Raw genomic sequence first — 14,430 nt, forward strand, 5'->3', positions numbered from 1 at the left:
ACGCTCACCAACTACTTATTAATTGTGATTCTAGTTCCATCTAGTGGAATTTGCTGTGTTTCTACTGCTAGCATTGCATCTTTTTTATTATGTATAAGTTACTGTGTAATTGTGTGTAATGTTGCAAGGAATTATTATAATTATATAAAATTTTTGTTTACAAGACGCGAAGTCGTATTCATGTTCATGTCCCTTTCGAACATTGCAAGGTATAATGACATATACTGTATATTAAATGAAACAAAAGAATATTACAAATTGATTTATGGTGTTTTATAAAGTTTGTTTATTCATCGGTCAGTTATTAATACACCTGACTAATTCTACTCAATTGAATTTGGTAAATTATCATAGTTTCCACTTGTGTTGCAGCCTAAAATAGTAGCCAGTCTACAATAAACATTGTGATATGGTTCAGCAGTATCAGTCACCTGTAAGGGTGTATAAACATCCTTTTCCACTTGTGATGATGGTACGTTTATTATACATTTTCTTCGAGTAAGATTATTTATTATACTTTGTTGTTAATAACTTTAATTTTATCCAAATGATTTGGGCTGATTTATAATTTATACATTTTCTTTAATTTTTTTTAATCTTATTTTTTTACAGGCATATGAACGTAGATTTCCAACATGCTCACAAATTCCTGTTTTAGTTGGTTGTGAGATAGTTTCGGATGAGGAGTGTGAAGAAGGTAATCTTAGAATAACAGAACGACGATGTAAATTAAATGTTGAAGCTCCATATATTTTGAAAAAGGTATGTACATGTATTTATTTAGGTATTGCTTTGAAAATTTATGAGAAAACATCACACAAAACATAATTTCAAGAAATAATTATACAATTTCTTACTCTTTAACATTTACATTTATCTTCTATTAATTTTTACTTTCTCAAATTTGACCCTTTCCTTTCATTCTTCTTCTCCTTTTAAGTTATTGATAAAGATTTATATAATGTATGTATTAACCAACTTGTATTATTTTTGCTCTTTGTTACAGATAATTGGGGTTGATTTTGTGTACTTTATTCAAAGGAATATTTTAGATAGACGGAGTAGTATTTTAGAAATTGAAGCATATAATGAAAGTTTTTCATCCAGAGTAACAGTAATTGAAAAGTGCAGATATTTTGTAAGTATCTGATGCATTTTATACCATTGTAATTTTTTTAAATTTTTGTATAATCACGAAAACCAATAATTGGAGCAAAATATGATCACACTTATACTTAAGTATTTCTATCTGCTTTTAACTAATCACTGTAGGCTGAATGTTTTTATCTGTATATAATTACGTAATTATGTAGTTTAATTGTTATAACGAATCACTTAATAATGAAAATATATGCACGTAGTTATTAATTAATATATAATATTTGTAGGTTCATCCTCAGAATCCAGAATGGACTTGCTTTGAACAAACGGCAAGCTTAGATATCAGAAATTTTTTTGGATTTGAAAATTCAATGGAGAAATTGGCAATGAAACAGTATGCTCAAAACATAGCAAAGGTACTTTCCGAAGAATGCGGTATCCTTATTATCGATTATGTTATTTATAAATCATAAGTAAAAGTAGTATTTTCAATGAAACATATAGGGTAAAGAAATAATTGAATATTTCATAAACAAACTAAGAGAAGAAGGTATAGTTTACGTGTCCCCATGGAAAGATCCAAATGAGACATCGTTTGAGAAGGACACCGGGTAAGTTTTGACTTGCATCGTGAAAAAATGTTATTTTCCATCATCATGATTTGAAACATATTGCTTTAAAACATTGATGACTGTATGGTTACGTTTTACTTTGATTAATGTTTTCGTTAATCACTGATTGTATACATCTTATTGAAACCATACATCATTTGTCTATGTTGTTTTCCCCGAAACAAAAACATGAAATAATAGATTGCACAAAATCAAGAATATTTATTTTAATTGTGTTTTATCTGTATGTTGTACATTTTGTAATTTTTAAAATTTTTGTGTTTAGAAATCATGGTGTAGAAAATCAGAAAAATCTGAATCTGAAAGAGCCTTATACATATACGGATTTGCAAAGTAAAGGTACGATGTACCTCATTTTTATTACATATGTATGTGTGTTTGTATGTATGTATCATGCTTATTGATTTAGTAAATAACTTTCATTCGTCTCTTTAATTGCATTTATTCAATTTTGAAATGATATTTTATGTTTTAGAAATGCAGTTGTCTTCTGATTACATAGAAAGATACTTAGGAAAGCTTAACATGATACAAGAAAGTAAACTTATTCAATTGCGTCAGAGTATGAAAGAATTGAGGGGAAGCTCAGTACCCAGTGATGCAACTCTTTTAAGATTTCTAAGATCCACCGAATTTTCAGTCGACAAAGCAAAAGAAATGCTAACGCAAGCATTGCACTGGCGAAAAAAGCATCAAATTGATAGATTACTCGAGGAGTATCAAGTTCCACATGTAATAAAGGATTATTTTCCTGGCGGCTGGCATCATTTCGATAAAGGTATTCCAATGATTATCGATACATTTACCAATCAAAAAAATTATAGATATCTCTTCAGTTTTCAAAAATACCGAAAATACTTTGACACGTTACAATGTATTCATTGATTTTCAGATGGTCGACCTTTATATATTTTGAAAATGGGTCAAATGGATGTGAAAGGATTATTAAAATCCATCGGAGAAGATGATTTATTATTATTGGTAAAATTTACTTTTCTAATAATAACCGTATAAAAGTTATCTGTAATAAATGCATGGAAACATCTTGTTAAATTTGTCATTATCGCTATTACAGGCATTGCACATTTGCGAGGAAGGCCTTCATCTAATGGAAGAAGCTACTACTGTTTCTGGTCATCCGGTATCCCAGTGGACTTTATTAATAGATTTGGAAGGCTTAAATATGCGCCACTTATGGAGGCCTGGTATAAAGGTACAAAATTTTGATATAAGATGTTTAAAGGTAAAATTATTGACTATCTTGAATGTATTTTAAATTATATTCAGCTTAATATAAATCATACAATTATAAAAGTAGTTCTTTATCAAATGAAAATTTATCGTAAGCAGGGGAAATTATTTATAACTTCTTGTCACAGGCCTTATTACGGATCATTGAAATTGTTGAGATAAATTACCCAGAAACAATGGGTAGAGTTCTCGTTACACGAGCACCTAGATGTTTCCCCATTTTATGGACCCTTATCAGCACATTCATAAGTAAGAAAGTATTAATGCTTCTGATGTTAATTACAAGATACATAATGATGATAGTTATTAATTATTCGTTTTCTATAAATATAATAAAATTTTCTTTCCCAGATGAAAATACAAGGAAGAAATTCATGTTTTATTGTGGTACCAGTTATCAGGAAGAAGGTGCAGGCGGTATCGACGAATATATCGACCCTGAATTTATTCCGGATTTTCTTGGAGGCTCGTCCGAGGTAAAGAAATAATAATAATTTATCGGAGTAAGAGAAGACATTCTATACAAATTAAATGCAGTTTGATAGTCTACGATGACGTAGCACAACAGACATATTGAAAAACACTGTTGAAAATGAAACAAAATGAAAAGACAATGTCAAAACAAAATAACGGACTCGCTGATCGAAACGTTTTGTCGTCATCAGGTTTTTGTTGTTGGCAGGCCTTGAAACAATTTCTGTATCATCCAACAAGATAAGTTGCCTAGTTACTTGCAAAATCTGGATCAAGGCTGTCGTATGATATGAAAAGTTAATCTTTTCGTGTGCGCTTTCGATACGTGCACTTGGATAATTTATTAGGCTTTGTTCCCTTGATATTCGTTTATTGTTTTTTATAGCTGCTATACTGTTGACACGACGTTTCGTATCGCGATGAGTTCTAAATGGTCGCACACTACTATTTTACATAAAAAGATTTTCAAATTTCTAATCTTATTTTTAAATAGAAAGAAATAACGCGAGTAATGATACTTTTACCGTTAATTATTTTGGGTAGTATTTTGTAATACGTATTGTGTGCAAGTACCTAATCTCATTGTTAGAAATAATATATTTTAACTAATAGGACAGTATGTGCGAGATTTATGGTATGGTACCTCGAAGATTTTATATTTTCGACGCAACTGCTAATAACGTAAGAACTTTTATATCTTTATTTTATATGTTGGAGAGTGTAGTAATACCTGATGTTTTTAGTTTCCATTCTGCTTCTTTTTTACTGATATTTTGTTCATCAGTGTCATTTATTATTTTACAATTTGATAATTATTTACATTGAAAACATATAAAATATTGCACAATCATTTAAATGTTATAAAATAGTTGCAATCAATAATCAACGATAAAAAGGCCCCCTTCTACCAGGGTCTACCAGAACGATTGTAGGACCCTTGGAGGATGGTTGCCGAGGAACAATCTTTTTATCGTTGTGGGACACCCTTTATATTCCACTCCAATCTGAAACTTCCCTCCCTTTCTTAGCACCATTTCAAGTTCGCAAAACATAATCATCTTGTCGCGTTTTCGCTTTGTTTCACCCTCGTTCTTAATACACTCGAAGGTGCACGAATTGTTCGTATTAAATACCGATTAATTTCTGACAATTTCCGCTCCTGATCTCACCTCACTGTGAGAGAGTATTGTACTTTTTGTGTAACTGAAGCTTGAAAAATCTAAACATAAATATTAATAAAATGTTCACAGCGATCGTCATCGTCGACCGAAAGTAAATCTTCATGAGTAGTAACATATTTTCTTTTAAGATGCCAATTGTGTAAAACATATAGGCGTAGTAAATATAAGAGTTCTATACATATACAGTACCGGATTAAGAGGAGATCTAAGGGGGCTACAGTCCCGGGCCCCACTTTGCATGAAATTCGAATGAAATTGTTTTTACTATTGCTCTTTTTCCTTACTAATAAATTTACATTTTTGGGCTATGTTTATCAATCTAAGGAGCCATCAAAGGATTGATAGACTCAGCACCCCAGAAATCTTAACCCGGTCCTGTACATATGTTCGTGCATGCTCGATTATTATTCATAGCGTATCATTCAAATTTACCATTTATTATATTTCATTATGTACCTAAAAAATTGTACTTTTATAGGCTTGCACTGCCGAGGGAGGAATCGTACCGAAACAGCTGTACAATTCGGAGTTGGAAGTTGCATCCGCCGAAGAAGGGCATAGCTTGTATCATACTATTACTTTAACTCGTGGACAGATTCATCGAGTAGTAATACATTCTAACGACCCAGGAGCAGTTTTGACATGGGATTTTGATGTGATTCGTCATAATCTTACGTTTACTGTTCTATATCAAGCTAATCCGGATGATAAAACTTCGCCTTCAGGTTCGTATACGAATGTACAACGTCAGTCATAGTGTCCGTTCGTCTAGTGAAAAAGCACTGACTTTGGAGTTCAAGTTTAACCGCAGCAAATATCGTAGATTTAATTATTTAATAAAAGCGTTAAAATAATTAACATAATCATAAACATTAACATAATTAACGTAATTTATTTGAAATTACAAAATACACTAGACGAACGGACACTATGATTGATGTTGTATATAATAAGTACAGCATCGAGCAAAGTACTGTCCATCGATCACAAGAAGTCCTATGGGAATAACGCAATCTGATTGGTTGCGCTCCACCTCCGTTTACACGTGACATTCTTTTTTACACGTAACATGACGTATCATTGGTTGAAACGGTTTCATCTACCAATTAGGCTCGTATAAAACTAGGGGATCAGTCGATGTGTGCGTAGCACTCCCTTTTGTCCCCCTGTCCCTTCCTGCGAGACTTCTTGTGATCGGTAGATAGGAGGCTTCCGTAGGAAAAATTGCGATATAGTCAGGAATAGAAATTCTTAAAATATTAATTTTTACTTCCATTCCCAGTGAAGGGAAAGCCTATAGGAATACTCGAAAATTTTTATTTAAAATAAATAAGTAACAAACATAATTGTTATTATTTTTTACAGATAAGGAGGCGGAATTGGTGGAAACGGAGGAAATAAAAGGACCTTTCGTTAAAGTTGAACCCAGTGTTACTTGTCACGATGGTGAAAGTATTCAGGTAACAGTATCATTATTTTACTTTCACTCGTATACATATTTCATATAATATATTGTTTTTCTGTTTGTTACGAAATTTATTTAATTGTAGATATTGACTTACAGTTAGATTTTAATTAAAAAACTTGTATTCAACACCGAATTTCCCCGATAAGATATAATAGTGTAAACTAATCGTTCGTTTTATCGGTACAGGGTTCTCATATAATGCAAGAAGCAGGTACATATGTATTGCAATGGCATAATCAAGATGATCAAACAGAATTTCTTCCATCCATTAGTAGTCACAAAGCACAATTAATGTACTTTTATGAAACGCTACCTTCGATTCACTATAGGTATGTTCTTTTAAATAAATTAATATGCGTACACTTACGTAAATATGTCATTTGAACAGCAATTATAAGTGTGGAAATACATATAATTTGCTTTCTAGGGGATCTATGATGAGCTTGCAATCTGGCATAAGTGCAAAGTCAGAGGCAGTTTCATTCTTATCCAGATGACATGTAACAGATACATCATAGAGCGTTAATTGATGGTTGAAATTACTAAGAATAAAAAATAGTGCAATGTTATTTTTCATAAAGCTATTAATTTTTGTAGAATATCTTCCACTACAGTAATTTTATACAATTTTAAGTTTTTAAATTTTAATTTTTAAAATTGTACATTTCTAATAAGCATATCACTGTCAATCCTGTAAGTAGAAAGCACGAAAATTTAATTATAAGAGATATGTAAAATAAATAAAAATTAGATTTATAAAATATCGTTACGATTTCCCTTTCTTACAATCTATAGAATATCTACATTGATATCTATGAAATATTTTATATTGTAGAAAATAATAGCTGGTGAAATATAATATTTGTGAAAAATTTGCAGAATATTTTATTTTTATTTTTGTGTGAAGACATGTATGGTAAAATATTGTAAACACACTTCTTAAAAACCTATTTTACACACTTCATATACCAGATGCAAAAATCTGCACTTGACGATTTGATAATTTATATATGTATTTTGCTACCTCTGGCCAATTATGTTTCCTTCTAATGGAATCAACCCTCCAATTAACTGTCATTATTCCAGTTGCATCATTGGAATGTCCTGTTTTCAAAGGTTCAACCATAACAAATAAATGAGCCATATATTTGAGAATATCTATAAATGTATCAGAACCTTCATGCTTATAAGCATGTGTCATAATGCAAAGCTCAGAAGTATCATCATGTTCAATGAGTGATCTTAAACATCTTATATAATACATACATTGCTTCAAATTAAATCCAAAATTATAAAGATGGCTTAAATCATCAATTATAATAATCACAGGCTTATTGTCTGTCTTCATTTTATTGTATTTATTTTTAATAGTAATAAACAAATTGTCAATTACTTTGTTTATTGTCTCTTTATATATATTATCCATGTCAGGTGCATTGATTTTGATTGGTTCTATAAATGTAACCTTATCTTTCTCTTTTAACAATGAAAGATTGTAACCAAATTTCATACCCACATTATGATAATGGTTGAAAGTGCTATGGAAAAGTACAAAACAAATTCCATAATCTTTCTTTAATGCATGTGAGATAATTGCACTTAATAGAAAGTTTGCATTACTATAATGCTGTTCTTCAATCAATATTACTTTTCTATCTATATTTACTTTATCAATACCAAGTGTATCTAATACTGAATCCATTATGCTACACATTACGCGAAATTTTCGAAAAATAGCGCCCCCTAACGGCAAAAATGCATACTAAACTTTCTATGTCGAATCAGCACCATCTGGTGGCGAAAAAAGGAATTAAACCTTGCCGAATTTCTGGCCCTCTGGCGGCAAAAATGTGAACTAAAATTTCGATGTCGAATCAGCGCCATCTGGTGGCGAAAAAAGGAACCAAACCTTGCTGAATTTCTGGCCCTCTGGCGGCAAAAATGCGAACTAAAATTTCTATGTCGAATCAGCGCCATCTGGTGGCGAAAAAAGGAACCAAACCTTGCCGAATTTCTGGCCCCCTGGCGGCAAAAATGCGAACTAAAATGTCGATGCCGAATCAGCGCCATCTGGTGGCGAAAAAAGGAATTAAACCTTGCCGAATTTCTGGCCCCCTGGCGGCAAAAATGTGAACTAAAATTTCGATGTCGAATCAGCGCCACCTGGTGGCGAAAAAAGGAACTAACTTACCTTTACTTACCTTTACTCAAAACCGTCTTTATATTATATTTATTATAAAGGAATGTAGGGATGAAAAGAATGTAGGGATTTAAGGGATGAAGTGAGTAAGGAATGTAGGGATGAAAAGAATATAGGGATGAAAAGAACGTTGGGATTTATGGGATGAAGAGATATAAGGAGTGTAGGGATGAAAAGAATATAGGGATGAAAAGAACGTAGGGATTTACGGGATGAAGAGATATAAGGAGTGTAGGGATGAAAAGAATGTAGGGATGAAAAGAATATAGGGATGAAAAGAACGTTGGGATTTATGGGATGAAGAGATATAAGGAGTGTAGGGATGAGAAGAATGTAGGGATGAAAAGAATGCAGGGATGTAAGTAATGCAGAGATATAACGGAACGAGGGATGTAAAGGAATTCCGGGGCTGGGGCCCCGGTCTCCAGTGCACGCGGCCCGAGGGGTGCCGACATCGGGTGTGGCCCCCGATGTTGGTGGAGTTTGGCACATGGCGGAGGGTTAAAGAACTCTCCCTACCGCCCTAGTGCAGGCCACCGTGGTGGTTTTAGTGGGTAAAAATCCCACACTACCTCCGGCCCCTCTCCAGGGGGGCTGACGGTGTCATTCTGAAGATTTCCACCACGTTAAAAAAAAAAAAAAAAGGGTATTTAAGGGTTGCAGGGATGTAAGGGATACTGAGATGGCCTTGGCATATAATGAGGGATAAAATTATATACATAACTGGAAAAAGTAAAATAAATGGGGTCCTCGGCTGAGATCCAAAAGAGGGATATAATCATAAATGTTATTCCTCTTCGATGAGCGTATGTAATAAGCAAGAAAGAATAAATGATGTAAATAAAATAAACTCTGCAGAAAAATTATACTGGTTGTGCCCTCTTCATACGGGCCTGATATTATCCAGGGATGTTAGGGACCCCGAAGCACCAGTTACTATCTCTGCATACCGACATAATATCATATTGGGGTATTAAGGACCCCGAAACACCGGTGACTATCTTTGTATACCAACAATATAGCATCCGGGGTGCCAGGGACCCCGAAGCACAAGTTACTATCTCTGCATACCGACATAATATCATATTGGGGTATTAAGGACCCCGAAATACCGGTGACTATCTTCGTATACCAACGATATAGCATCCGGGGTGCCAGGGACCCCGGAGCACCAGTTACTATCTCTGCATACCGACATAATATCATATTGGGGTATTAAGGACCCCGAAACACCGGGGACTATCTTTGTATACCAACAATATAGCATCCGGGGTGCCAGGGACCCCGAAGCACAGGTTACTATCTCTGCATACCGACATAATATTATATTGGGATATTAAGGACCCCGAAACACCGGTGACTATCTTTGCATAGCAACCACATAGCATCCGGGGTGCCAGGGACCCCGCAGCACCGGTTACTATCTCTGCATACCGACATAATATCATCTTGGGGTGTCAGGAACCCCGAAACACCGGTGACACTGCATACCGACATTTTGGCACGCGGGGTGTCAGGGACCCCGAAGCACCGATGACACTTTTTGCTTACCGACACTACGGCATTCGGGGTATCTAAGACCCCGAGGTATGTATGTAAGTTTGAAGATGTTAGATACAATGGTTGCTATAAAACAACTAAAATTCAACATAATAATGTTTACCAAGTAGTATTAAAAAGATTTATATGTTAAGCGCTTTTTATTGAAATTTTCTTAATAATATGGCTAAATCAGATATTAAAAACAATATTTTTCCTCGGATACAATATGCATTTCCTATTTTATATGAACAGGTTAGGTTGAATTTAATAAATATTTAGTATTAAAAATATTTTGAAATGTATTATAAATGATTGATTTGAATCTTTTTCATGTTTCGTACGTATTTATGTTTCTTTATTAATTTTAGAATGTAATTTAATAGCTAAATAAATAAAATATTTCGTTACCTTTGTAGCACGATAACCTAATACTTTCTTAGATTACGTTTTTAGATTTACAACGAATGTACAGATGATGAATTTACTAAAATAGCTAATGAAATAAGGACCCTTGGATTGACGGATTTTGTTGAAGATATAGTTATTTATCATATACAACTATACATACGACAAAATGTTGCTCCTACATTTTGGAAACAGTTTGTAAACACTGTAGATGGACAGCAAGGTTTTGAGCATTTTAAAAATGCAGTGGATGGATTATATACAAGTTTAACTGAATTTTTACCACTATTAAAACGATTAGAATATCTGGTTCAAACTAAAGTAATTCAAACAACTGGTGAAAACAATATATTGAATCAGTTTAAATTAATTGTGAGGTCTACATTGCTAAGCCAATTGCCCTTACGTTATGAACACATAGTAGAACAGTTTTATAAAATATCGTTTAACGTATTCTGCAGTGCAGACAATGCTATGCATGGTAATTTATATAAAATGCTTGATATATAATTTTCAACATTAATGTTAGTTTTCAATTTTACATATACTCTGTGTATCTTTCATACCATAAAAATCTTATTTTACAATTTATTTTAGTACAGTAAAGAAACATTGATATTATTAATATTGTGTATTTTGTAATAGCTAAAGCAGAAGGTGATTCGCTTCAATGTATGGGTTGTTTCCAAAAAGTAGAGAAATGTCAGTGCCAAATGATAGTATTCATGTTCCACGAAACCAATAGAAAATTAATTGAGTTGGAATTGCTGGAACGAATAGTTGGTAATGTTCTTACATCCCTGATACATATACGCATAAAGAATCACATATATCGATCATGTGACAAAACATTTGATGTATCACAGATAACATCGCTAGAAAATGTAATATTTTATTATTTGACATAATACAAATTTGATTTACAAACATTATTTATTAAGTATGAAACAATTAACGAGGAAACATTAACTTTCCAGTGGCTCGAGACAGTTGTTATGAATTGGTTGATCAGAATATACTCTGGTGGTTCTTCAAAGATTGTATCTTTAAATGATCAAACCCGTAATGCTATAGAGAAATTTAAACAGAAATTATCACACTTTTTATACGAAACATATACAAGATTCAGAATTGAACAACTCTTTGATATTATTATAGGTATTTATTTGGTTAACATTATTTAATTCCAATACTATTGGAATTACACCCGGACACATTGTAATATTCTTTATGTTCAGAATATCCTGATTCCCAGCCTGCTGTGGATGATCTACGTATTTGTTTGCAACGAACCGATCTTCGAAAATTTTTAATAGACAGTTTACAAGAAGCACTGAAATCAAGATTACTGCATCCAGGTGTAAATACACCGGATATCATAACAGCTTATATAGCAGCTATAAGAGCATTACGACAATTGGATCCAACTGGAGTTCTTCTCGAAACAATAACGGAACCTATTAAGTAATTATAATTATTGTATTTCAATAGAATCAATATTTCATTTATTTTATGTTATTACATAAATGTTAGGAACATTTGTGATAATGATTGAAAATCTATTTGTACATTGTACTCTTTTATACAGAATTTATTTAAGAACCAGAGAAGACACTGTTCGTTGTGTGGTAAGCGACTTGCTCGACGATTCACCGAGTGATCTAGCGGATGAATTAGTTAAAGGAGAATCTATACAATTAGACGATGGTTCTGGCGACGAAGAAAACGAAGATTGGGATAAATGGATGCCGGACCCTGTTGACGCTGATCCTGGTATATTTTTAAATATTCCACTGTACAAAAATCTTTTTTTGATACATTGCAATATTATGATTTGTTTTATGCAGCAAAATCAGCCCAACGCAGAATGTCAGATATAATCTCCATGTTGGTGAATATATATGGCAGCCAAGATCTGTTTGTAAACGAATATCGTACATTGTTAGCGGATAGATTATTGTCTCAATTAAATTATCACACCGAACGAGAAATACGCCATTTGGAGTTACTGAAAAGGCGTTTTGGAGAAAATCAACTACATTATTGTGAAGTTATGTTGAAAGATGTATACGATTCTAAAAGGATAGACGGTCACATACAGTCTGATGCAAATTACATTTTGGAGAAGCAACGGTTTCCTACGTCCGCGTTGATATTATCTGCGCAATTTTGGCCACCGTTCAAAGAAAACTGGAAATTGGAACTACCGAAAATTGTACAAAATCAGTTGAACAAATACGTGAAAGCATTTGAGACTTTGAAAGGAAATAGAACGCTCTGTTGGAAACCACATCTTGGAAATGTAACCCTGGAAATTGAATTGAAAGATAGAAAATTGGATATAAATGTAACACCTATACACGCTACAATTATCTTACATTTTCAAGATAAAAGTACAAAATCATTTATATAACAATATAATTAGTGTAAATGTAAATTGATATAATTTTAAAATTTAATTTTTGCAGAGGAATGGACTTTGGAAGAACTTGCTGAAGTGATGCACGCTCCTGCAACCGTACTTAGAAGAAAAATAACATTTTGGGTATCGCAAGGTCTTTTGAAAGAAGTATCTAACGACGTATTTGTGTTACAAGAAGAAAGCTCGACGAAGAATAGATCTTTGACAGATATTGTCGAGGAGGAAGAAATCGAAAGTGTAATGGCGTCTGCGAGCGATCAGAGGGAAGAAGAATTACAAGTGTTTTGGTCTTACATCGTCGGCATGTTGACTAATTTAGATTCCATGCCGTTGGAAAGGATTCATCAAATGTTGAAAATGTTTGCATCTCAAGGTCCGGGTGCAATGGAATGTGGTCTACCTGAATTGAGACAGTTTCTAGATAGAAAAGTTCGGGAACATCAGTTATTATTTTCAGGTGGTTTATATCGTTTACCTAAATCATAATTTTGCACTCATTGTTCGTTCGTTTTCTTTTTATAAAAAGGAGAAGAAGAAGAAAGAAACGTAAAGTGATTACGTCTCGGTGTATATATTATAAAAATATTTATTTCATATATTTGTACGAAAACAATAATGAACATTGTACAAAAGAAATGTAAATTTTATTTGTCCTAATGGTAACATTAAGTAATTTTCGAGATAACCTCGAAAGTATATCTTATTGAAATCTTGTATTTGTAAAATATCCATTTTCTTAATCTGGATGTAATGCTTATAAATAAAAAGTATACCGTACTATCAACACTGTTAAGTTTTATTATTAAACTACCATTACAGTAAAATTAAATTTGGGGTGTTAAAAAAGAAAAAAGACTCGAAAGAGAAATAGTAAATAATAATGGCGACATGAAGGGAACAAATGCTAATAAACATGGGTTAAAGAAATTAATATTATCAAATTTTGAAACGATTTTTTGTTTTATTAAAACAACTGACATGCTTTCTTTTAATGAAATCCTCATTAATATTTTTGACAATAATTCGTAAAAGTGATTTACGTAACTACACGATTAAAATAACGCGTTACGTTTTGTTAATAAATGGCGATTAATACTAACGGAGAACGTTTTAGAGACTTTTTTTATTATAAAAAGAAAAAAATATTATTCAATGTTAAAACATAATGTTCGACATCGTGTAATGTTAAAGAGTATCTTTTTGTTATTTTTAAGATTTAAACATTTACATATAATTTAACATGATGTACAATTTAATTATAATTATTTCATGCATGTGAATACATAATGTATATGCGTATGGCGTATGCCGTTACTTATATCATATGTAAGTATATACTAAGCCAGGAATTGAAACCCGATTCTACAAATAACTATTCAAAACTACTCAACTGTGTAAAGTTGATTCTACTTAAAACAGTAACAAGGAATCGATAAATTTCATAGTTGTTAAAAGCAGAAATGATGTTTAACCGTATTGGTTCCAAAACGATTCCGACATCAATTACCATGATTAAGTGCTTTTCGTTACACACACTCCTACACGTGCGACGCGTATATACAAGCATACAAGCATGATTTTAAATATGTAGGTTACATACGTGGAGAAAAAATAAACTTTCTCTGTATATGTACATATGCATTGTATATATTGAAAGTAATTATGCTGAAATATCTTTGAAGAAACAGTAAACCAGGAAACAATTATTTAAAAATCTCTATGAAACAAACGAATGTGTCGCTTTCAAATTTTAA

The 14,430-nt window shown here is 32.6% G+C and overlaps 3 protein-coding genes across 5 annotated transcripts; 2 read left to right on the forward strand and 1 right to left on the reverse strand.

Moving 5' to 3' along the window:
• Positions 1 to 8: 8 nt before the first annotated feature.
• Positions 9 to 6,674, forward strand: retm (real-time). 3 transcript variants are annotated; one of them, XM_034317935.2, is made up of 17 exons: positions 9 to 296; positions 373 to 472; positions 613 to 762; positions 1,007 to 1,138; positions 1,389 to 1,517; positions 1,606 to 1,712; positions 1,999 to 2,072; positions 2,209 to 2,511; positions 2,626 to 2,714; positions 2,809 to 2,946; positions 3,113 to 3,233; positions 3,336 to 3,460; positions 4,071 to 4,139; positions 5,118 to 5,364; positions 6,005 to 6,099; positions 6,294 to 6,436; positions 6,535 to 6,674. In XM_034317935.2, the coding sequence occupies exons 2-17, from the start codon at positions 410 to 412 to the stop codon at positions 6,602 to 6,604; spliced, it is 2,055 nt and encodes a 684-aa protein (XP_034173826.1). In that variant the 5' UTR covers positions 9 to 296; positions 373 to 409; the 3' UTR covers positions 6,605 to 6,674. The 3 variants fall into 3 exon arrangements, with proteins under 3 accessions (XP_034173826.1, XP_034173825.1, XP_034173827.1); XM_034317934.2 differs by having other exon boundaries at positions 9 to 209; XM_034317936.2 differs by lacking the exon at positions 4,071 to 4,139 and having other exon boundaries at positions 9 to 209.
• A 296-nt stretch (positions 6,675 to 6,970) lies between these two features.
• On the reverse strand, positions 6,971 to 7,842 carry LOC117601320 (Elongator complex protein 6). The gene has a single exon (XM_034317937.2). It carries the CDS (start codon positions 7,819 to 7,821, stop codon positions 7,069 to 7,071), a length of 753 nt encoding a protein of 250 aa, XP_034173828.2. The 5' UTR covers positions 7,822 to 7,842; the 3' UTR covers positions 6,971 to 7,068.
• A 2,045-nt stretch (positions 7,843 to 9,887) lies between these two features.
• morula (anaphase promoting complex subunit morula) lies at positions 9,888 to 13,529 on the forward strand. The gene is made up of 8 exons (XM_034318648.2): positions 9,888 to 10,101; positions 10,303 to 10,735; positions 10,900 to 11,138; positions 11,232 to 11,412; positions 11,493 to 11,718; positions 11,843 to 12,027; positions 12,102 to 12,647; positions 12,723 to 13,529. Exons 1-8 carry the CDS (start codon positions 10,030 to 10,032, stop codon positions 13,160 to 13,162), a joined length of 2,322 nt encoding a protein of 773 aa, XP_034174539.1. The 5' UTR covers positions 9,888 to 10,029; the 3' UTR covers positions 13,163 to 13,529.
• Positions 13,530 to 14,430: the final 901 nt, after the last annotated feature.

This window comes from Osmia lignaria, chromosome 6 (assembly GCF_051020975.1).
Source record: "Osmia lignaria lignaria isolate PbOS001 chromosome 6, iyOsmLign1, whole genome shotgun sequence".
Lineage (NCBI taxonomy): Eukaryota > Metazoa > Arthropoda > Insecta > Hymenoptera > Megachilidae > Osmia > Osmia lignaria.